The 25,723-nt window shown below is 39.7% G+C and overlaps 1 protein-coding gene across 1 annotated transcript in view; it reads right to left on the bottom strand.

Moving 5' to 3' along the window:
* The window catches only part of GALNT11 (polypeptide N-acetylgalactosaminyltransferase 11), a 37,138-nt gene extending 29,372 nt beyond the window's left edge, over positions 1 to 7,766 (bottom strand). The window contains exons 1-3 of the mRNA XM_010006002.1: positions 7,434 to 7,766; positions 3,426 to 3,549; positions 1,392 to 1,558 (exon numbers count right to left, since the gene is read on the bottom strand). Coding sequence (XP_010004304.1) covers positions 1,392 to 1,558; positions 3,426 to 3,549; positions 7,434 to 7,728 — 586 coding nt within the window. The 5' untranslated portion in view covers positions 7,729 to 7,766. The remainder of the gene's footprint in view (positions 1 to 1,391; positions 1,559 to 3,425; positions 3,550 to 7,433) is intronic.
* Positions 7,767 to 25,723: the final 17,957 nt, after the last annotated feature.

The raw sequence follows: 25,723 nt of genomic DNA, 5'->3' as shown, positions 1-25,723 counted from the left end.
GTAGGGAAAATGAATTAAAAAAATAATAATTCACAGAAGCACAAGATTAAGCAATTTGTCCAAGATCACAACATCCACGGCACAGCCAAAGTTTGTTTGCTCAGTCACCAAACCAACTTCGCTTTTCTTCAGCTGTAAAATTCCTTCCATTAAAATAAAGCAGCAGTGCAAAATCAGTAGTATCATTATCATCCAGAGGAGGAATTCTCTGTATAAATAACATCTCCTCCTATCTTCAGCTTCAAAACATGCTCACTTGAAGCCAGAAAGACAAAAGTAGCTTTCAAATTACCAACAGGCCAGAAGAATTATGGTATTACTGCCTAAACACAGGCATTAACTGAATTATTATTATATTCAGAAGACTAAGTTTTGAATAAGCTTAGTTCTGAAAACAAAGGTTACAAAACTTTAAAACAACAAATTACACAAGAGACTTTGAAGAAAAGAGTGCATATTGGTTCCAAAACACAAAACAAGCTTTTAAATATTACACATTCTTACCAGCAAGGGACAGTGTTTGATCTTTGTTCTCTCTCATATCTTAAACATTTTATCTGATCTCAGAGAAATCAACTAGCTGCATAACAAGAATTTCATTCTACATTATGCATATCTAATCAGCCTCTGAGAGCAAGCTAGACCTTACTCCAGAAACCAAACGACATCAAGGGAGCTAATTATATGTACCAAACAAAAATAATTTCAAAAACGCAAAAAGTTGTGGACTTGTACAGATGCAAGCAGGGAACTTGCAGAGTCCTGCTTGCAAGTACTGCTACACTAGCACATTCCTCAACAGACATTTCACTTCTGAAGTGCTAAAATGCTTGAACTGCATGTCTGTCTTTGCCTTGTCCATCATTCAAAAGAAAAATGTTGAAGCATAGATCTTTCAACAGAGTAAAGCAAGGTCTGTACTTCTAGGGCTCCTTCCAGCCTTGGACAGCTACTCCTAGGGCGGCCACAAGAGGCTGTGCGAGAGCCATGCAGAGCCCTCCCCAAAATGGCTGAGAGCCCACAAAGTTTATGGAAAGATTAGTACCAGAGCAGCCCAAACAAGGTACTATTAAAAATAGCTGAAATATAAACAACTGCTTAATCACCCCCTCTGCAAATACCATTCTTCATCATTAGCTTCAACATCGGGTCTTGAATGTTGAAGTCTGTGTAACACAAAGCTCATCAGTAAAACTGTGTCAAAGGGGATGTCATTTTGTGCTTCTCAGAACATCATACATCTCTACTAGCTGGCACATTTTGGAGATGGAGCGCAGCATGAATTGGTTTTGCCTCATGGCTTCCATGTTTTTATTATCACCAATCAATAAAGCACAGGAAGGTCAAGAAGTGTAGGCACTGAACAAAGGATTACTGGAAGGTTCTCTCACCCAGTTCACTGTTGTCATCCACCAAAATAATCTCATGGAGAAGGTGTGCAGGAGTGCGGTCCAGGACGCTGTGCACGGTGCGAAGCAGGGCAGAGAGTGCTTCATTGTAGAAGCAGATGACAATGCTGGCAGGCGGCAGATCAGAAGGGTAGGACTTCTCTCTACATCTGCAAACAGAAATAAAGCAGTTACCACTTCATTTGCAGTGGTGTTTCCATAGGGTTAGGTCACTACTGAAACTTCCTCAATAACAAGCAAACCTTAAGAAAGAACCCCTAACTTGAACATAAAGCGCCCAGGCATGTAACATCTATAGTAGCGCTCAGAACACTAAATTGCTGTCCACATAATAGACACTTGAAATTGACATTGCTACTTGTTAGAAAACAGAGTATCATAGATTGGGGTGGGAGTAAGAATCACAGATCCTCAAGACATAAAGAAGAGAAACACTAAGGGCTTGTTCCAGCTGTCAAAACACTGTCTAGTACCTTTGGGTAGCTCAGACATGTACAGGAATGGCAAATATCACATGAGGCCCACAGAAAACCCACAACTTTATTGGCCAGTTGCTGGAGACTGCATTTACCTTCAGTGGTGCTAAATACCTATTTAAACAAACAAGGCTAGGATTCAGCCTGCGAATTAAGACACTGAAATTCAGTCACTGCTGTCAGTGCAGTCTAGGTAGTGTGCAGCTCACCCAGGGCTGACAAGCACATTTTGTCAGCTGAAGCTCTGCATGCTCCATTAACTGCATTGACTGGATCTCTGCTAATTATAATAAAACTGATTAACATGCAGCTATCAAAGCTTAAACATCTTAATCTGTGAGCTGAATGCCACTCAAAGCAGATCATTCTTTCTCCTTATTTTCAATTTTTACCCATACCTCTCATGGGGCACAGCAACACACATTGATGCCATGTGAAGATGTGAGGCAGGAGAAAATCCAATAAAAATAAGAAAACATAAATGAAAACTCAGAATTATACAAGAAAATTTTTCACTGACTTGGAATGAACTTAGCCCTTGGGAGAGACATTTTAGGAAGTATGATTCATTACATTTACCCCCACCAGAGAAACCACTAGAAAAACAGTTGCAGGTTTATTTATTTTTCAATTCAATGTTGCGTCTTTTCATTGTTGTTAGAGCGGTGGGGTTTTTCACTTCCTGTATGCATCAGAGAGATTAAAAAAAAAAATCTGCTTTTCAGTAGAAGCCATTTAGAGTGTGCAATCCAGATACCAAGCAAGAACTTTAGCTGAGAAAGAGAGAGCTTTTTGTTATTAGTCATCCTTCTATCTTAGCCACTGTAGGCTTACAACAGATGTGAAATAGTATTTTCACATAAGGTGAAAGTTTCTCAATAACTTGGGTACTGAGTATTTAATATCCATCTCTATAGCATCTCTTCTGATACAGTAATGAGTATCTCAAACTGAAGCTTGAAAATAAATAAATTGTAGCTGCTGTAAGTAACTGAGTACACAGCTGGCAAGATGAAAGAGACATACGATGTGTAATCATAGTATTGCTGGAAAGAGTTTTATTCCTAGATCTTTTCCACATTGACTTTTATTTAAAGTACAATTTTTGGAATCTTGTTTCTATCAAAATAGCTGTCTGCCAATCCTACTACTCACTAAAAATATGATAAAAGTTTGAGTAAGTGTCTATGCAATCTGGTTCTTCATTAAACATTTTTAAGTGAATTAAGAATCAGGAAAAAAACTTCACTTTCAGGGATTAGCAGTCTTTCTTCTCTCATGAAGCCTGGCTTCTCTGAGGCTTTACCCAGCACATACCTTTTCCAGTTGGCAAAAAATTACACCTCCAGAAACAACATTCAGTCAAAAAAGACAGAAGAGACCAAAGAATAAAAATCCTAACCTTAAGCACTCCTATTTAAATAGCTGAAAATTTGTCTTCAGCAACACAGGAGGCTGAAGATTATCTGTCAGAAATCTAAGTGATAAGTCCTTGCGTACATGAAATGACACCCTGATCTCCACAAAAATTAGTACATACTTTGCATCTCTTGTATCAGGCACCTCTCTGTGGTATCCCAGGCGATTACTGATAAGCATATTGAAAGCATGTTTCTGATAGCCCAAGTCTCTCACTTCCTGATCTTCCTCATTAAAAATCATCCCTGCAAAAAACAAGCCAACATCAGTTAACAGGCTCAAAAATACCCTTTGCAAACAATCAAGGATTGAAATGTATGTCTTAACCTCCCCTAAAATCCATTACAGTCTTCAAAAATCCTTCTGGATTTGTGAAGCATATTTTTGTGCAATTATTTTTGCTACCTCACAAACAGGTAGCACTTTTGAGTAGCTCTTGCAGCTACGATAAAATGAAGTAATTCTCCACAGACTGTTGGCTCCATTATGTTTATTGCCATACTAGACACACTCCCTTCCCTTAAAAAGCCTCTAGCATCACCTAAATACCAACAGCTTTGTCACACAATGTTTCAGCATCTATCCGTACAGATGAAGGGTCTGTAATGGGATTTTTGAGAGAGAGAGAATACATTTACAATGGCAGAAAAACCAACACAACAGCAGCTCCAATTTAAAGCAGTTTTCTCAAGTCTGAAGTACCAAAAATAACTACGAAAAAAAGTAACTTGTTTATATCATCTGGGACTTTGTTAGCAAGTAAAAGAGCAACAGAATTAGCTGTTTCTTTATTGATTATTTTAGCATAAGCATCAACTGTTGTCGAGCATGGCAGGGGCAGCAATTGCTGGTTTAAATAAGTACATTTATGGTATGAGGTAAGATGCTAAGGCTGAAATCCTCAAAGTCATCCTGCCAATTTGACTCAGTGCCATGGGATTTTCTCTCACTGAGCCATATACTCAGCAGTGTGAACAGAAAGTAGTATGGTGCTTCATGCAACTCTTCTACAGGAAAAAAAGAGGAAGAAGAGTGGAGGCCAGCACCTGTGTCTGCTACAGATGCAACAATTCAGGTAGCAGAGCAATGACTTTTTATTGTTCCTGTTCAGCTGGCTACACAGAATGAGATGCATATATCCTCTCCAGCTATTATCAAGCTACAGAGGCAATTTCACTGAAATTTCAATACAAGGATAATTTCTCGTCCATAATTTATCTTCTTTCACCCTACCCATCATCTCCATATGGTTCAAAATCTGCAGAAATTAATTTATAACGAGGTTCCTCATTCACATGCTAACATACATTTAGGATAATTAGTTTCATAGAATTTTAGACTAATCTAGATTGGAAGGGATATCTGGTCTAATCCCCTGTTCAAAGTAGGTCCAGCTAGATCAGGTGGTTCAGAATATGTCCAGTTAAGTTTTGAAAGCCTCCAGTATAAGCAAGGATAAAGATTCTACAGTGTTTTCATGTCCCTGTTCAAGCATTTGACCTCCATCACATGGAAAATGGTTTTCCTCTTATTCAATAGAAATGTCCTCCTCACTTTAATTTCTTATTGTAATTCCATGCACCTCCAGAAAGAGTCTGGCTCCATCTTCCCTACAGCCTTCCATTAGGTTGCTGTTGACAGCAATAAAATCTCACCCCTTAGCCTTCTCTCTAAGGCAAAATAAACACAATCCTCTCAGCCCCTCTTCATATCCCATGCTCTCCAGTTTTCAACAGCTATGCAAAAGCCAGCTGAGCTTAAGCCTGGAGAAAAGGAGATGGAAAAAAAAAAAACCAAAAAAATAATTTTAAAAGTTTTGAAGCTTTCTTCCTTTTCAAAAAAGTAGTCCTGGTTGGCCTTTAGAGCACAATGAAATTGCCTTTGTAGCTTGCTAACAGCTGGAGATGATATATGCATCTCATTCTGTGTAGCCAGCTGAACAGGAACAGTAAAAAGTCATTGCTCTGATACCTGAACTGTTGCACCTGTAGTAGACACAGGTGCTGGCCTGTAGTTGCGTTTCAGCAACAAATCCTACCTGTAGGTACACGATAACCTTCTACAGGGAATTCTGTGCATCCACATTAACTCTACTTACATTTCCCACCCTGTAACTTCTAGTCCTGACTACCAACAACTGCTCTATCAATCACCTCAAGAGTAGATGCCTTGACATTTGTGCAGGACCAAGTGGGAAGTGTTATCTGCAAAAGATGTGGGATACACCTACATAGTGTGTCTTGTGGTGACTGATGCTATCATGCTTATGGAACAAGTACTCCCACTGTGGATAAGTTATGCCATGGAGGTAGGAATGAGCTCTGTTCACAGTGGCAATGTCACTCTTCCAGCACCAGGGATCTAAAGTAGTAAGTCAGCCCTCTCTGGAACCACATGCATTTCCAAAGTAGTATTTCCCAGCTTGTCATTTCAGACACCCAGCTCGATCATTCTTGAATACTCAGCGTCACAGTTACTCTGAGTCACGTGAGTTAATTTAAAATATCTTTCTTTACACAAAACACAAGCACCACTTGCCAAATGTTTCATTCTACACCCCGTTCATAACCAACCACTCTCTTTTTTCTGATCTGCTGAATACAGTCAACAAAGAATGTTACTATTTTTAAAATGTTCTCATGAAGAACAATATCCAAAATGCATCCAAAAGGCCTGAAAGATTTCAGTCCAAACAGCAGATAAAAGTCCTTGGAATATAAGGGTTTTGCAATTGAAACATCAGTTTAGGCTTTACTTCAGCAGTGTTTTGTGGCTCTCCCAGATTAAAAAATAGAAAAGAGATTATCCTACCAGATGACAGCTTGGTTTTGGCTATCATATGCCAAATTTCTTTTCCTATTTTTTTGGTTTATGCATTTATTACTGTCCTACCCTAGACAGACAGGAAACCCTTTCCTGCCACACCTGATCTCATTCTCACAGAGAGCCAGCTGTCTCCAGCTGATTCATGTGGAATTTATCCTGGCACTATAATTCCCCATGGCTTTCACCAACCACACCAGTCACTTGATTTGAAGATCAAGGGACTTCTCAGTTAAAAGGGTCCAATTTCTTTCCTGGCAAGTACTAAACAGTTGGAAAGAAATGGCTACCTCTGGACTGGCCTTCACCTCACTTGGCTCTCCTACTTTTTTGCAGTGAACTGATAAACATTTGCAATGTCACAGGGCAATGTGAATTAGCATTTTTCCTATATATTCACACAGGTATAATGATCAAGTTGGAAACTGAAGTTTGGTAAAGTTCTATGAATCTGGTGATCCAGCATCAATCCAAAGCAACGACAGAGGATTTCATTTAAATGAGTATTACACTCCTGGCCATGGAAGGTACTATGCCGTAACTCCCAAAGTAGCAGGCACTGACACCAACACTCCAGACTTAAAACAAGTTGGCAGGCCAGTATGCCTCAGTTTGCATAGCTGAACACAACAGTGAACACAAAGCTGTAGGCAGTTAAGTATACAAGCAGTTAAATTTAGAAGCATTTTAGTTTGGAAGGCAAGTTTGGAAAACAAACCCAAATCATGTAATTGATGAAATATGCTCCAACAAAACACAGATATTTGTTGGTGCAAAGTAAGAGGATTTGGCCATAACCACTGCCATCTCAATAAATCTTTCATTGTAATCTGTCCCACATTTTTGGTACGTGATTTCATACTCCAAGGATATTCTCCAAATCAATAGGTCCTCTTCATTATGTATTTTTATCAAGCTATTTTTAATTACTGCATGAGTAGAGTTTCTCTGTGACTACTAGAAGTTCATCTATTTGAGCCCAGACAACATAAGACACACATACACTGAACCTTCCAAAAGCAAGAACTACTTTAAGGGTAGACACCTTGCTGTAATCTAGTCCTCTTCATGTTATCACTTACATAGCACAGCTGTAAGTATTAGGAATAGTATATTTTGGATTAAACACAACAGAATAAATTTCAAGTAATTCCTGATTAATAGAGCCACTAGTACCACCTCCATTTTAACAAACCAAAATACTTCATTACACAATTTTCCCTGCAAACTTTTACAAAACAAATATTAATCTCTCATTTATTCCACTGTTCTAATAATTTTGTCACCAGCACTGACAACCACTTACCCATTTCGGGAGAGAATTCTACCACCCCCTTAACTGGGTCCTGGACATGATTTCCAAGAGGATTTCCTATCTTGCTTTCTTTCTGTTGCAATTCAGGTATATGAACAGGCCCCCGTGTAAAACGGGGGTAGAATTTTTTTGGAAATGGCCTCTGAGGTTCCAGCCCCTTGATGGGCACATTCTTGAAGGACTGGTTCTCTTCGCTGAAGTTGAAATAAACAAAAAGCAGAAGTGTCCAGGTCACAGATGTGAAAAGGCACCCATAGCAGAAATAGCGAAGTGTCACACTTCCCATTGTAGACTTAGCATCGTTGAGGACTCATTCTCAATTACCTGAAAGAGAGTGAAAACACATATTTTTGAGAGTGCTGCCTGTTACCTCATCAATTCTATACTTTAGAAAATGAATTCTATAGGGTGCTCTTCCATTAAATGTTTTTTTGAATGTAAACTTTAACCACAGACCTTAAGAATTAAATCCCTCTTCACTTTCTCATTCAAAAAATAAACACAAGTTTGCAACATCTGTGTAGATACTAGTGCTCTAAAACACTAAGCAAACTAAGAACCCAGTGATACATCACAATTAAAGGTTAAAACTATTCATTTTTCCTCATAACAATTATATAATTATCTCTCATCCGCAACAGCACATTCCTTGTATGCCTGCATTCATTAAACATAGCACTATTTAACTAACTGTACTACACATAGGAAAGCAGTTCTTCACACAACCACAGAATGGCTGAGTTTGGAAAGGACCTCTGGAGGTCACCTTGTCCAACCCCCTTGCAAGTAGCCCAGGACTATGTCCAGACATGTCCATTTTTGTAGTTCAGTTCCTATCCTAAAGCATGGAATGAGGGAACACAGACTCAAAAACTTACATAGGTTAGTCCTTCTTGCCCCAGATTTAAGAACAGCCATCATGCACATCCCAGAAATCATGGGGTGCAAATTAACAACACATGGCACCAAGGCAGTCACATTTACAGATACTATCCTCTACAGAAAAAAAAGAAAAAATAAATGGGATAAAGAAATAGTGCCACAGCTCAGTTCCCAAAACAGGAAAACTCAAAACAATCAGATTTCTCTCATAGTCTAACCACAAGTTCATTGCATACTCACAAAGTCAGGAAACCCTTTAATCACTTTTTAATTAGAAAAATATTTGTTTTAAGAAAATACAGTATTAGGGTGTCAGTTGAGGGTTTATGCTAATGCATTTTTCAGACTTCTCAAAAAGTCAGAAACTACCAGAAGTCTTCAGGTCAGCCTGGCAAAGAAACCACAACAATATTCATGAGAACAAAAAATTATTCCCTTCCAAATATGGAAAACAACTAAATAGAGGTAGAAGGTGTTCAGGATCCCAGGGAAACCTATAAAGATCCCACTTATTTTGGCAATGTAATTTTGAGTCCTAAGTGACTTGCATCCAAGAAGAATACATGTCAAAATTCAAGCTCACATTTCCCAGACTGCAGGAGCTCATTGTTTCCAAAAATAAAATATCCACAAAGTAAAATAAAGCTAAAAACCCACACCCCCTAAAAATAATTTACCCATTATTCTTCACACTGAAATCTTGCTGCTTAACTGCAAGGCCTTGAAATTAGTCAGACAACAAATGCTCTGGGAGTTGGAATTACTAAAAAACCCTCATTCTAGCTAGCAGAATGGGTTTACCAGTTGGAGAGGTACAGACCACCAATCCCCAGTGCCTTATTCCCTGTGCAAACACTGGTCAGAGATCGTAGCAAAGCAAATCCAAGCTCAGAAAAACCATGCAAGGCTGCAAAGGGGCAAGAGTAGATAAACAGTTATATCCTCTAATTGTAATAATTCTTCTTGTCAGACAGTCTGCAGACAATGAATACTTACCCATAAAACAAGTTCTGGGTGCTTGCCAGGTTATTTTTTGCATGTCCCCAAGGAGGTCATCTGCTCTAAGACTTGTCCAAGCCTAATATACTGCTTCTCAAAACCTGTTAAGAGGTGTTTTTCCACTCACTATGGTAACACAGAAGCACAATCCTAACCTCACATACACACACTTACATTGTGAAACATAACTCTTCTAGTAAGATAAAAATTACTATAACAGAGAAGCAAACTTTTCATTTCAGAGCTGTTTAAGGATACATCTGCCGGAATGTATCCTTAAACAGGAAAACAAAAGATGATCCCTGCTATCTCAGTTAAAAGTAAGAAGACAGGCAAGCAGAGCAGAATTCATCATGGACAAGATATTTCCCCAGTTTCCTGCATCCCTTTTACAGCTCAGAGCTCCACATTATTGCTGTAGCAGTTCCAGCCACACTGAAGTTAAAGTCTGCTGTGACTGACATCAGGCATACTCAGATTAAAGATGAAAGAATAAATTAGTAATCAGCAGAGTGAAAAGCCCTCTGACCAGGTTGAAAGCACACACTTGGTTACTCTTACAATGGCACTAAATGCAAGCCTGAGTGTTATTATATCCACATCCTCCTTGCTAGACCAGAACTGTATGACCTTCTTTTCTCTTCCTTCCATGATTTGGAGTTTGATAGAAGGATACAAATGTTTAAATACTGCATTTATATAAAATGAGAGAACTGCCAGAATGCAGAAAACTAGGCCCTTTAATCAGCATTCAACCAAGATATTTGCTAACAAATTTGGCAGGAAGATAGAGACTCACTATTTTAAATACCCAATGTTTTGTTAGACACTTAACTTTTGAAGGTAGAATGGAAAAAAAGTTAGACCCTGCCTATGAAAAAGCACATTGAGGCTTATTAGTTTATTCACCAACACATTTACACAACCAGAGTCCTATGGATTTCAACCACTTCTATCATTTCAGTAGCCACAGAAGTTGCAATCTGCATTAGAGCTGTACACTCCAGTTTTAGATTGACCATTGCACATCTGTAAAACACATCTGTAAAAAGTCAAGAGAACACAGTAGGTTTTAAAGTGCTAAGCAATGCCAGTCCTGCTCGGGACCTGCCCTGAGGAACCAGGAAAACCTTTCCAGTCCAATAATCTTATGCATATAATCACATCAATACATCTTTGCCTCTCCTCAAGACACCAAGAAACAAACATCCTTTCACTCATTTCAGCATGCAGTGAAATTATACCCACTTCGATACATGCCAGAGGGATGGAGGAGAGGATACTTCAGCTGGTCACAAGGACACAGGATGGAACACTCAATTCAGAGGCAGCCACATGGCCCTCTATTCTTACCTCATCCATGGCTTTCTTCTGCAAGCTACATAGATGCAGTGAGTAAAAGCCTTACCCTGTCCAGACTCCTTTGCTCTCCAGTTTTGAGACACCATCCAAGAACCATGCTTTGCCCATTTACCCAACAACTGCCTCTGCATGGTCACAATACCCCCATTATTGTCTTCAAAGATCCATCCTCTCCCAGTTTGGTTCTCAAGCAGGATTTTGATACATAAGCAAAGCCAAACTATTCCATTATTTTATTTTTTTTAATTCCTTTTTATTTTTAATTGAGACAAGCTGTTGTGAATACAGGAGTATTCACATAGAGTGAAGAACACCCACAACAAACAGAAGACACTTCCTCTCCCTTGGCAATATAGGAAGTTCCAAAGCAAATAATAAATGATAACACCTTGAAGTATTTTACAAGCACTGAACACTGGAAGCATTCAACGCCGGGTTGGATGTGGCTTAAAGCAACCTGGAAGGTGTTCCTGCCCAAGCAGGGGCTGGAACTAGATGATCTTTAAGGTGCCTTCCAACCCAGACCATTCTATGATTGACACACACAACATCCTAGTGCTACATGGAGCTCATGGCTGTTCATATTGTTATATTTAGGAATCCAGGTACAGTTTAACATGAGAACCAGAAACAAATCAAGGGGGCAACATCTACATCAGGACATTACAATCCATTTTGGAAGCAACTGGGATAAGCAAGAAAGAAAAAAAGTTATCTTAGAAGCTGCCCCCATCAGGTGATCAGGCCAAGACTACAGGACAGAGTATTCTGAGAATTTCTAACCACATACACTGACTTTGAATCTCTCTCTTGTTGCTCTGTTTTGCCTGGCATGTATTTATTGCCTGACAATTTTCAGACTTTGGCAAAGCCTTGGAACTGAGTTTGCAGACCCACATGCCAGAAATTCCAGGAGTAAAATATTGCTCTCTAATTTCCATGAATTCCAGTACAGAAGTTTCAGTTCCTTGCAAAAGTAGTAAATCATTGATGGTTTGGTTTTTGTTGTTGTTGGTTTTTTACTTTAGGAAAAGTATAAAAGTTAAATATAAGTGACTTAGTAGAAGTCTCTGAAAGTCAATCAACTGCAAAGCTGGAAAAAACCTCCATGAGCCTACCTGCCAGACTTCAGCTTCAGAAATGGCTGTGCAAGACTGCTTTCCATGTGACACCAGCTTCCTGTAGAATCCTTACACCACCAGCGTGACATTCCTTTCATACATCAAATCTAATAACATTTACATTAATTCAATAATTAGCCCAATAATTATACAATTCTGGTCTCACAGACAGCCAGGCAGAGTTTGTTGTTAGTAACCTGTGAAGCTCCAACACTGCCCAAAAGTGCTTGCCTTCAACATTTTTAATGAAAAAAAAAAAAAAAAAAAGCCAACCACATTCCACAATATTTTGGCTTAAAGAGTAAAAGTAGCTACAGACTTTATGACCAGCCACTGCTTAAACACTGACACCTGCTTGGATTAACCTCAAGAGTTTAGTAAACACACCGTATGACTAGATACTTCATGACTGTGCCAATTCTCATGTTTGTCAGAGGTCAAACAGAGGATTAGATTAACCTCAAGATTTTTGAAATAGGAGTAAGACATATTTGAGAAAACCTTAGAATCTGCTTGTAGTTTTTCCAAGAACAGCTTTTCTTCTAAAACAAAACAAAACAAACAAACAAAAAAAAAACCCTAAAAAATAATAAAAAAATAAGATTGAGATACAACTCATACTACGCAGATTTCCTGCAAGACTGCCTGTGTATTTTGGACCAATATTAAGGAAAGGAAAGGAACAGATGTGTATAATCTTCATTTTTTAAGAGCATTCTAGCAAAAAAAACCCCAAAACAATAAGTTAATTTTATCTTTCTACAGACTACTAGGATCATTTCCTGCATGACCTTCTACAGATTCTTTTAATTTTTATTTTGGGGTTCAAAATCCAAAGCAGCAAAGTAACACGCCTTACACATGCAATTTTGCTCTTTTAGTAGACTTAATGCTTTATTTCTTGGCCTCCAAGATGTTATGGTTATCATTGTTCCTCTTCCAAAACAAGCCACAGCATAAGCAGGCTTGCCTATCTTCTTGCTGAATCACTAGCAAACAACGGGACACTAGCAAACAACAAAGCCAGGGTAGGAAGAAGTAGTACTCCAATAATACATCTCTCTCACAAAAAAATATGTCATTCACAGTAGTAGATTCTGCACTTCCAGGGAAACTGTTTTTTTCCAGTCATCCCTTCCATCAAAACCAGTCTTAAGGAAGAGCCACAGTTAGCAGACTACCAAGATGAAAAACGGGCACCTTAAGCAGCTTTTGTTTCAGACTCCAACACAGATCACTAGAAGCAATGTCCATTGAACATACATTCAGAATATAATCCAGAGATATTTCCAAGGAAAACTTTAGTGTTTCACATGCTCCAGATTCTAAGTGCCAAACCCTTAAAAAAACCTCTCCAACTGAATTGTTTTAGCACAAAGTTCTACCTACTTGCCCGTTCCTAATTAAAAACAATCATTAATTTTTTTACCTTACAGAAGGGATGGGTCATTGTAATTTATTAAGTGGCTGGTTTTGACACAATACAAGCATGTAACTACTCATGTAAAGACAGGCTGGGTCTACAGGAACTTACCTTGTGACATTCAGAAAGCAGAAATGCCAATTCCTGCACCTGGGACACAAACTCTGTGGCTGCTATGGAACAGGTCTGCAGAAAAGAACCTGGGAGGTCTGGTTCACCAAGAGCTAGCAGCACACCTTTGACAGCTGACAGCATATGGGCTTCCCAACAGGAGCACAGGCAGCTGACTGAGGGATGCAATTACACCACCCCACACAGCACTCTTAAGACCAGAGGCAAAATATTGTACCCAGTCTGGGATTTGCCAGTACAAGACAGACATTGATAAACTGTCATGAGTTCAGAGGAAGGCGACCAATGTGGGCACAGGCTGGAGCATTTGTCCTGTGAGACACTGACGACACTGGGCTTCTTCAGCCTGCAGAAGAGACTGCTTGGAAAAGAACTTAACAGCAGCCTGCTCCTACCCACAGGAACGTTATCAAGAAAACAGAACCAGGCTATTTACTGACTTGCAAGGTGGCAGAATGAAAGCTAAAGACTAACATAAATCCAGTCACAGCAACCCCCATTCATAGAAATATACCACAGGTCTTGCATAAGATCACTTGTTCTTATTCATTTTAATGAGATCACACACTAAGCTCTATTTTTAATTAGCCTCTGTAAGACATTTATAAATGAAACTTCAAAGGCTTTGATAGCCAAGAGTTGAGCCATTTCAGCACAGCTATAAAAATCCATGTCATATCACCTAAAATAAATTCTCCTGGAATTAATACAATTTTTTATCAACACTCTATAGATAAATAATCTTAAAACACCAATAGCAATCATTATGATTTATAGATAAAAGCACATAGATAGAATAGCTGCATGAATTGTTGAAGACCCAACAAACAATACTATGAGTATACTAAGTCTAGAAAGCATTAAAAGTGTTTTAGGAAAAATTTTTAAATTCATCTTCTTTATGTCTTTAGTTTCTCACCCCTCACAATTTTACCACTGTCAAATGACTCATATACTCATTTGTATTTCAGTTTTTGGACTTTCACCAGAGACAGCTAAATATTGCACACTGTAGTTTTAAAATATGACGAGGATATATTAAAATGCCTTCTCTAGGAGCATAACTTTGTTTATCAGGCTTTTTGGAATTTCTCAACTCCAGAAACAAAACTTTCCTTAGCATGGTGCCATACCAGAATCCAGAATGAATGCAAACACTTTAGCATTTCTAAAATAAAAATGTGAAGTTCCGTCTTAACCCACCTCCATTTCAAACACTTCCTAGAGAAATTTAAAGTATTTTCTGCAGTAATATCTTTCACTTCTTTGACAAGAAAAAATAATACTAGATTTTTTTTTACTGATAAAGGATACCTTTGCCCCCACTTAATCCTCCTGTCTCCAAGGAGTGAGAGTGTTTCACAAGGGCTCTCATTCAAGGACAAAATTTTAATGGAAAAAGCAGATGCAAGTTTTGGAAATAAAGTTTCATATGAGTCAGGATCTCATGTTAACAAACAACAGAAAAGAACTTCAGTTTTAGTTACATCCAGTGGTACAATATTGCATCAAGAAAAGTAACATAACAGTCCAGCCTGATTAGAGAAAACAAGCACAATTAGATTAGAAATATGAGCTTAACCAAATCCTAGTGCTCAACTCTGACTAAGTGAGTGCTGCACAGTAGATAGTTTCATGCTGCTGCAGTGTCCTTATTCCACCCTAAAAAAAAAGCCACCGGTTTTCCAAAGCACAGCTACATGCATGGAATTTTCTTACCTATCGCCCTTACAAACATTGCACCATAGGGTTGCTCGGCTGGATGTTACTTTAAGCCAGCTGGCATAGAAATCCACGTCGTGCCATTCCTGGGCTTCTAAAAATACCATCTTCCCTTTTGTTGCTAATAAATACTTTCTTCCTTTTGAAACAGTGAGATTTTTCTTTTCACTAGCAAACAAACCCCTCACAGTATCCAGAATTTTCATGTACCATCTCCAAAGAAAGATGCATGCATTTTCTAACACAGCCCTTCCTTCACATGCAGAAACAGCAAGATTAAAAAACCCACACTGACTTCTTTTTCCATCCACCTCCCTCACATTCAAGATCCATGTATCTAAGCAGTAGTTTAACAACCCTGCAGCACTATGTACAAACAGAAAACATGAGACAGCTGACAAGGTCAACTACACTCAAGTAAGCTGCTTAATACCTTTTCTAAATGTTTAAAATCCACTTAGCTGTTCCTTGCATTTCATGCCTGTAAAGCTCATCAAAATAACTGTACAAATGCAGGTGCATGCAAAATAATTAGGTAAGACACACTTGTACATGAGCAGCTGAAGAGAAGAACGCTCACCTTTTCCAGAAGAGTCAGCACTAAATAAGCAGTGCAAGGTTACATAGTGAGAACACACCGACTGCAGTAGCAGTCAAATCCAGTTGGTGTCTTCATTCTCAGTGAACAATACTGAGGCTGAAACTTAACACTTTGTTGCTTAGAACTGCTTGGGAGTTCTAACTGGGCACGGGGCAGGCAAGCACAAGATTCTCTATGACAACAGGCTCATTTGGATGGGTCGCAGGACGTGAACGCTGCAAGGTTGTTTCTCATTTGATGGAATATGCTGCCCCAAAAGCACCCATCTGTTTTACTATTTCTATTTGGTTTAGGTTTTTTCCTTTCCTTTTTTTATTTTTAGCTGATTTATGATCTATACATATGGATTCATCCATATGGAAGCACAGACAAGACTGGATATTTTACTGCCACACACTAAAGTAACATAACCAATCAGTGTATTTCTAGGCCATTCTTCATAGTATCAATGGATTAGGCCACAGTAATGCTAGATAAATAATTAAGTTGTACAGAAATTTCAATTCTAAAAATTCCTTGAGTCCTCAATTTCCTCATTTTCCAAATCACTTTTTAAAATTTCCACATACTGAATGAAATTTTCTAGGTATTCTTTCTGTTCATCTTAAGAAATTTTCATCAAAAGTGCTTTGGGCTTCTTTCCAGCCTTTTACAAGCAAAGTGAAAACACATTTTGCAATTCTAAAAATAAATAAATAACTATTCAAGACTTCATTTGTATAGCTCTCCTGCCAAAAAAGCTGGCAGCAAATCTGGCAACAAAGCAGACCTCACTGAAGCACTTTTGAGTGAAAACTGGGGTTGATCAGTCTCAGTTTTAAACCTCTGAATACTGACCACAGACAAGGCATTTTGCACAAGTTTTTTCTGCTCATTTCAGTCCTGCAGTCCATTTCAAGGAGACATCTACCATCCACTTGTGCACACACAATAATGAAATCAACACCTGTATTCAAAAAATACACAAGATACTTGCAAACTCTGATTAGAAGCTCCAAAAGACTATACCTGAACACATGTAAAGAGCAAAATTGCTGCAATTAAGTTACAACTAGTACTACAGAACTAGAAACTGTCTTAATGAGAATGCTTACATTGACTCTTATCATCCAGCAGCAAATGACAGAATTCACAGACCTTCAAGCTTACTCCTCACAAATCATACAAGGCTACTTAATTTCTCTTTTTCTGCAGGGTTTTCCTTTCCAATATACAGAAACCTAAATATAAAATAAATTTAAAGTGTCATGTTTGCACCCCAGTCATGTTATATTCACTTACAGAAGTCAGAAACTGCCACAATAAGGTAGCCCTAGCCTGTGAGCTGCTTGCTGTAGCATTGCAGGCTGCCCTCATAACTCAATTTGGTTAGCCCACCAACAAACACCTTTATATAGCTTGAGTAACTGATTATTACTATACTAAGACATTATTTGCTTAATATAAGAGATGAAATGTAGCACAAGAAATGTGAGTGAAGTTAAAACATGTTACAGTTTAAATCCACAAACTGCCTGTGATAGGAAAATATTTAACTCATGCGCAACTGCTTGGAGTTCTAAACTCCTGTTACTTTCGTCTACAATATCTCAAGATCACATTATCTTAGATATTTTTTCAATTCATGTTCTAACTGAGTTCTCCTGGCCATGGTTAAAAAAGGAGAACTGAAAGAAATACCAAATACAGGGGTTTAATTGAATTCTATGTCCATTTGCATTTCTTACGTCCAGAAACAAAGGTCACTTGGAGTTTTTCCACTTGAAGCTTTAGCACAGAGTCCAGAGTATCCATGCCATTTAGAACAGCAGAGGCACGGGACTTCTATTTTTCCAGTAAGAAACTCTCTTAGAAAGACCAAAAAACCCTACAATCTTCTTGCTTTTGGATCCATTTACTCAACGGAAGTCTAAAATAATTTCTGCACAGAGGTTTCTCTTTGCTTCTCTCATTTTCTCACTAATCTCTCCAGCCTTTAATGTAAGAGAGAAAACTAAGGATATAAACTTACTACATGTTCTCTCTTCAACTCACTGACTGAACCAGGACCTTACATTAAGCTGTGGGACATTCTAGTTGAACTGTTTGCTCTGCTACAGATTTTTATGAGATCCTCAGCAACTCACTGTCGTAGCTCCCTCCTATAAAAACTGATTGATACATTAAGGCAAACACACCAAAGGTTTTGAGGCCACGATGATGGAAGAATATACAAATATCAGAGCTCTGAGCAGCAATAACTCGCTCCTGCTGCTCCCCCATCAAGCCTGTTCCTAAATTGTACGAGCAAACTCTTACAGAGGAAACATTCTCTCTATTTCCCTTTCTTAACACTATGCAGTAATACTAATGAAGTGGTACCATTGCTGGTACAAACATTATCTACATGTGGAGTAAATTATTCCATCACATATCTGACCTAAACTATCAATTTAATACCAGTTTAGCCTGCTAAATATTGTATGTGACAACAGGGTAGGGGAGATTTGTAAATATGTAACCAAACAGACCTGCTGTTAGCATGCTTCTGAAAAAAATAAGTTGTGGACATTAACACATGAAATCACAAGCATAAAGTGATTTTACATTGTCTGTAAGGAGAGCAAACGTATCCCAAATTATGGAAAAAAATAATTTTCATTGTCTTTCATTCCCTTCTACATGATCTTACAGACTCAATTCTCTCCTCCTACAAAGAAATCCCTTTGAGAAAAAATTTGTGAACCACTCCTTTTCCGTTCCCCGTTGGTCACTTTTCTTCTACTTATCTATTGCCAATGTTTCTAATGGGAAAACAGACTTAGAATTTTGATGTTGAAATCAAGGATGTTGCAACAAAATGAACAGTAGATAAAAAAATACATTTTCCTACTTGACCAGGAGCCATCCTGTCCTTTCTGCTAGCACAGAAAGTTAGTGTGCAATATAAAACTTGGCCTTCTCTTGCTTCACAGGCAATGAGTCTCAGCACCTCCTGATGCAAGACATAAGAGATTGATGCTGACAAAATTAAGATATTCCAGGAAACAGAAAACTAAAGGAAGCACCTCTAGAAAGCAAATTCACTAATTAAAAATAAGAGGTATCAACAGAGATAGTGACATAATTTGTTCTTGATGCTACACTTCAGGAATTAGCAGTACAGCCAAAATACCTACATAGATTGATTCATAAGGGGTTGTGTATCAAAAGAGGATAGTTTTGTACTTCCTGGAGAAGGACTTGCTTTAATTAAGACCACCTCCATGGTTTAAAGTAACTAATTTAATCCTTGTTTGCACAAAAAAAAAAAAAAACAAAAAAAAAAAATTGTAATTTAGTCAAGCAATACTTGGACAGTTTCACATAAACTAAAAAGACCACCTCTGTGAACATGCTCCTAACATTCATTAAGTATTTGCTTAAATCAGCTTGGCACATAGCAATCATTTACTGAGGCACCTCTTTTTAGCACGCCTCTGAAAGTGTATTAGCTTAACCTATTAGCTTGACATTCAACTTCTTAAAAGGTGCTTTGTCATTCTTAGGAATGACAAAAAGTTACTGCAAGTAATAAGAGTCATAGTCATCAGGGTTGGAAGGGACCTTTGAAGATAATCTAGTCCAATCCCCCTGCCAGAGCAAGATCACCTACAGCAGATCACACAGGAACATGTCTAGATGGGTTTTTAATGTCTCCAGAGAAGGAGACTCCATAACCTCTCTCTGGGCAGCCCATTCCTCTGACAGTAAATACGTTTTACCTAATGTTTAACTTGAACCATCTTGTGCTCCAGCTTCTGCCCATTGCCCCTTGTCCTGTCATTGGACACTGTGGAAAAGAGACTAGACCCACCCTCCTGCCACCCACCCTTTAGATATTTATAAGCATTGATGAGAACCCCCTCAGTCTCCTCTTCTCCAGGCTAAATAGCCAAAGCTCTCTCAGCCTTTCCTCATAAGGCAGATGCTCCATTCCTCTAATCATCTTTGTGGTCCTGTCCTGGACTCTTTCCAGTAGTTCCTTGTCTTTTATGAACTGGAGAGCTCAGAATTTGATGCAGTACTCCAGATACAGCCTTGCCAGGGCAGAATAGAGTGGAAGGATAACCTCCTCTGACCTACTGGCTAAAATCAGGTAAGCAGTTAGCTCCCATCAGCCACTCTGCAACATTTCATCATGCGCATATTTCTTCCCTCTCGCACAGCAAGAGAAATGGGTTTTTGTCAAGGTAGCTTGCTCCATGGCAAGAGGGGCTAGCTGTCACTGACAGCTGTCACTGTAGCACAGCCGATAAGGTGTAACTTGTCAGTCACTGCAAACCTTAAATCTCAGAAACGCAGAACTTGGAATACCACTACTGCCACAAAAGAGGAAACCACAGCAGCTTACCTACCCAAACTGAAAGACACCAAACTACCTACCTGTGAGCAGTTTGGAGTGGTGGGGTCTGGTCTCCTTCCTACCCTGCACACTTACTTACTCATACAACAAAGTATGAAGCAGACAGTATGAAGTCCTCAGGTTCCCTGCATTAGAGGTTTTAACTAGAGTAAACAGTGGAAAAATCTATTCACTCCTGAGCACTATATTTCACTTTCAAACATGCAAACATGACTGCAAAAACCCTAGACTGCACAAAAAAAGGACTGAGATACAGCATATGACTCTTTCAGGCATTTCAATTCATACTCTACATTTTGGTAACACCATCAGTTATTTAACCTACAGACTTAGCATATTTTCACATCTCAAAGAAGTTCAGAAGTTCATATGACAAAATATATCATCAGCTTCCTAATTTCCCCCTTTTTTGTTGTGGTGTTTTCTAGTTTTTAGAGTTTTCAAATAGAGTATTTACACTAATTATTACACAATGCTGACTCACATGAGAAACATGCTAGAGCACAGCTGAAGGATGTGGTGGATACTACTAGCTCTTACACAAAATGAGCTGAACAAATGCATTTACCCACGCTGCTAAACACTGGTTTAACAGCCAAGGCCTTTGTACTGACAGTACTTTATACATTAACACAGTAGCTATAACAGCAGATGCATTCATCTCCATAAGCCACCGTATGTTTTGAAAAACCTTAGATAAGAATCAAGGCCGTTTATCTACCTCCCACACTCCAAAAGGGACTGAAACATGCTTCACCTTTGTAACATTTTTTTTTAAGAAAAAAAAAAATAATTTCAGCACCTTAAATCAGTGAGCATACTTTTGCTCTTGACCAGCAATTAACAAAGTTGCATTGCAGCATCTCTGCAAAATCAAGGGTACCAAAGAAAATTATGAGACCTTAGAGGTATCTGTACCTGTAATATTGCCTAGTCTGACAGATGGAACTGTTTAGAAAGTCAATAAACTGAACTGTCACAGAGAGGAATGATTGTATTTTTTCAAAATTTTATCTTTTCTCTTCAGCTGGAACTCTCCCCTTACTTTGTTTCAGTAATCAACACACACAGCTGCCACACTGCAAAACTTAGCATGCCAGCTGTTCAGACTGCAACCTTTTTACAGTACCTTTCAAGGTAACATAACTAAGGATGATCCTCCCTCTGTTCTTCTCAGCCCCACATTCTTGTTGGAAGATCCAAATTCCCCATTTTTACCGTTTGCTCTCATACTTTAAACTTCATCCACCTGACCTACAGTTTGCCCTGCTCCACACACGTGCCCTGTAACTGCCATTAAAGCTTTGGTCTCTCTAGCGTTTACTATGAGGAAGCACGTTTTATATAGACAAATTTTCAAAATACTAATAATTCATCTTTATTTCCCTTGTCATGCTGTTTCAGGCCTTTCTTCCCCCTAAAAAGCCTGAATCACACCTACTGTTATTTCACATCACTATGAAAATTATGAACAGATTAACCCATTCTCATAAACTACTGTCACGCAGAAGCTTATCATGAACTCTTTCCAGATTTACTACAACGCACAGTGGAACACTGATTTGCATCCTCTGAGACAGAGTGATTAGACTGCACAAGACCAGCAACAAGCCCTGAAACACATCATTTAGCCTGCTGACTTCCTCCTCTGAGGCTAAGAGAGGAAGGCTCATTAGAGCTGCAGTGCTATTTCTTTCCTTCCCTGCTGCAGAAGTGCTCCTAAAACTCTATGGGAGCTTATCTTACCCAGAGATGAGGAAAAGCTTATGCAGAAGACATGCAGTTCTTCACAGACAGTTATACTGGGGAGGCCAATTGCTTGTTAATCAAAAGCCTCTTATCTGGAACCACCTGGACCTTGATGCTGTTCTAAAATGAGGTCTAGGAATCCCAGCCAGACTATCTCACATCAGTTCTCTCCAGGGTAGTAGGACAGAAACATACTATCAGGGAGAGGCTGGTACCATCCTTTCCTAGGCAAGATCCTCTTAGATCAGCTTAAGCTAATCAGAGATGTCTGGGAGCAGTTTCCTATTAAGATGAGATCTGTATGAAAGAAAGGATAAAAAAAAAAAATAAAAGCAGTTGCTAGATCAGAAAATATTCAACAATGTTTAATGTCACCTACGGGCTACTCTTTCTAAGTAAGGACAGAAGAGATTTGATCTTACATTGAAACACATTTTTCCAGAAAAAAAAAAAAGTAAGTATTGGCAGTGCTGATGATACTGCCCACCTGCATAATTACTACACTAGCATTAAGAGATTTCACCATTCCTGTAAACAGAAAGCAACACTCCAAATACACTGGACCAAAAAGATAAAGCACAGGCAATTTACAGAGTAGCAGCAAAGCCAGGTCATGAGAGACGTTTGTCTTTGGAAGAGTAGAGACTGCACTTTTTATCTAGCTACACAATAAAGTTCTGAGAGGTCTACAGCAGCTGCCCTGCAACTGACACAGAAAAGAAGTCAAGTTACAGTTTGGCAGAGATGCTGCACTATCAGCATTAGTGTTGTAATTAGTCTCAACAGCAGTTTTAAGTCTGACACTTACAAAGAAGTGCACGAAAGTGATGCCTGGAAAGGCAGCTTCTGAACGCAGTGTTTGCTTCTACTGCCACACGACAGCAGAGAAGAGTCCAACTCCTACCAGCAGCACGGAGCTTTTGGTTGTCCTGCTCAGCTCGGTCTGTTTTCACGCAAACAAGGTACCAGAGAACCTCTTTTTTGCCTTGCAAATAACTTGGAGACAGTTAATTTACTATCAGCATTTTCTGCTGCAGCCTTCCTTTTAAGCTTTAACACACACACACAAAAACACACCACATGCATACGGGAACTGACTAGAAGGGCTGGAGAGCAGCCAGGCAGAAGAGCACATGTGCTGAGAGGAAAAGGGAGCCTCAACATTGCAAAGTATGTACTGAAAACTACAGGAACAAAAAAAAAGGAGAAGCTGTTTAAAAATACGTTTGCCAGTCATAAAGATAAGAAAGCTTTAATACACCACGGGGGTCAAAGAGCCCTCCGAAGAGCAACGCCTGCCCTCACCCTGCAAGCGGGTCAGTGAAAGGAAAAGCTCCAGCAAAACCAACGGGTACAGACCCTCACGTTTTGGGCGGACAGTTGCACCGCTGCAGCGGGCTGCTGCTCCTTCCCCGTGCGGAAAGGCTAAAAGAAACGAATAACGACATGGTTCTCCCCTCCCAGGCAGCACAACCCGAACCGGCCCCGCGCTCTCTCCCGGGCAGGTTAAAGACCAGCCCGCACCAAGCGGCGGGTTCAGGAGTTGTCTGCAGCTCTCTCTGAGGGCTAAAGCCCCTCTGCAGGCCCTTCAGGAGTTGTCTGCAGCTCTCTCTGAGGGCTAAAGCCCCTCTGCAGGCCCTTCAGGAGTTGTCTGCAGCTCTCTCTGAGGGCTAAAGCCCCTCTGCAGGCCCTTCAGGAGTTGTCTGCAGCTCTCTCTGAGGGCTAAAGCCCCTCTGCAGGCCCTTCAGGAGTTGTCTGCAGCTCTCTCTGAGGGCTAAAGCCCCTCTGCAGGCCCTTCAGGAGTTGTCTGCAGCTCTCTCTGAGGGCTAAAGCCCCTCTGCAGGCCCTTCAGGAGTTGTCTGCAGCTCTCTCTGAGGGCTAAAGCCCCTCTGCAGGCCCTTCAGGAGTTGTCTGCAGCTCTCTCTGAGGGCTAAAGCCCCTCTGCAGGCCCTTCAGGAGTTGTCTGCAGCTCTCTCTGAGGGCTAAAGCCCCTCTGCAGGCCCTTCAGGAGTTGTCTGCAGCTCTCTCTGAGGGCTAAAGCCCCTCTGCTGGCCCTTCAGGAGTTGTCTGCAGCTCTCTCTGAGGGCTAAGCCCCTCTGCTGGCCCTTCAGGAGTTGTCTGCTTTGGGCTGCATGGGCTTAGGTGGCCTCTAAGGAGTAGTTGTCCAGGAGCTTTGAAAGGGAGAAAAAAAAGGTGTAGGTGAAGCTGTTGGGGGATGTCTGAGCCAACTAGCAATGTTTTCCTCACTGTGTGGTTTGAGTGGCTGGCTGGGAAGTGAAGGGCCGGCAGGAAGGGGGAGAAGGCAGAGAGAAATCAACCACAGCTCCCCTAAAGTAACCCGAGCTTGGCAATCAATGTGCATCTATAGAGGCAGCAGTTTACACCCCGCAGGTGGAGAGACAAGTTGAACCCTCAAAGCTTTGATACCCAGAGTAACGATCTAACTACTGACTTCCTAAAGGGTGATGGGGAATCTTCGCCACTAATCCGACCACACAGATGTACTGTCAGGAGTAGGGGTGTGGAAGGCATGTTGGGTTTGTAAACCCAGGTGAGGTTTAAGGACTGGGAGATTTTTTGTGAATACCCAGATACTGACCTTGAGCTGCTGAGTGACACTTTGAAGATGTTAAATTTTATTTTAGTAAAGTGGAAATTAAACAAGGTCGATGCACCAGAGTCCCTTCTTTGGTGGATATTGCGCCTGTTGTCCAGAGATTATGTCAAGGTGCTTTATAATAACACAAATAGAGCAGAATACAGAACCTGTCAAAAAGCTATAGCTACAGCATTAAAGTACAGGGGCCAGGCAGGCACTCCATAATCAGAAGCTGCAGTGGGAGAAAAAAGAGTGATGGTCTGTGGAGGAGTTAGAAGGCAGATGACAAGGAGGTAGCAGGGATCAAGATGAAAGTACTATGTGCAGTGAAATGAGATAGCTACATAGTCAGCATCCCTATCAGCCAGCTTTTCATAATTCCTGTTTCGTAATGGACAGCTTTGATCTCTTACTTATAATAATTTAGCCTGGGGACTGGAGGTGTATGTCAAGCTCTTTCAGGCAAAAGCAACCTTAGCACATACGCTGTCTGCTTTCTGCAGAACAATTATCTTTAAGGGCCTTCTAATTTTCCCAGTTCTTGCCTACCTTGTAATTCCAGGTATTTAATCTACCCAAATAGCTATTTTAGTTCTTATCAAAAAGAGTGTCCTTGGTGCTTGGATTATAATTTTATTAAACAAATTAATAAACTGCTACGGTTTAATGTAATCTACTGCAAGGTCTTTGAGACGTGTTTAATTTCTCAAAATTCCTCATAATAGTAATCTGCCCAGTCCAATTGCTTAATATATTCTACAATAACTCGTTAACATTAACTAATTGATGCACTTCTTATGTGCTCACAGCAAGGGATAACAACTCATGTTAAAGTGCTGGTGAGAAATCATAACCCAAGTCATCCTCTGTCAATATGGGCTGTGGTCAGAATTTGAGATCCACGTGTATTTAAGCATTGAAATTTCATTTATTAAATCTTCCTGTTCTTGACATGTCTTAGGCACAGAAATACCACAAGAGAAAGGGACACTGAGCTACCAAAAAAAAAAAAAAAAAAAAAAAAAGCCTATCCTGATTTCTTAGGTTGGTTCTTCTACTTTGTGAAAAAGGAAGTGAATATCCGGAGACCCAAACAGAATTTATGTGTATTATTCTTCTAAATCCACATGGATCAGAACACATTCCTTTTGGCATGAGAGGACCAGGATAAAACTATCCTATGGCTGCAGCTCCTGCTCATGGTGCTCAGTATAAAAGGGCCCCTCTCAGACACTCCCCCTGTTGGTGTGGGGTTTTACTTGCTTGCACGTTGCTGCCTGTGCTCCTGGTGTTCCCGTGTTCTGCTT

Source organism: Chaetura pelagica, unplaced genomic scaffold, assembly GCF_000747805.2.
Source record: "Chaetura pelagica isolate M959 unplaced genomic scaffold, ChaPel_1.0 scaffold199, whole genome shotgun sequence".
Classification (NCBI taxonomy): Eukaryota; Metazoa; Chordata; class Aves; order Apodiformes; family Apodidae; genus Chaetura; species Chaetura pelagica.
Note: the sequence above shows the minus strand (reverse complement) of the source record. Positions and strands in the feature narration are given on the sequence as shown.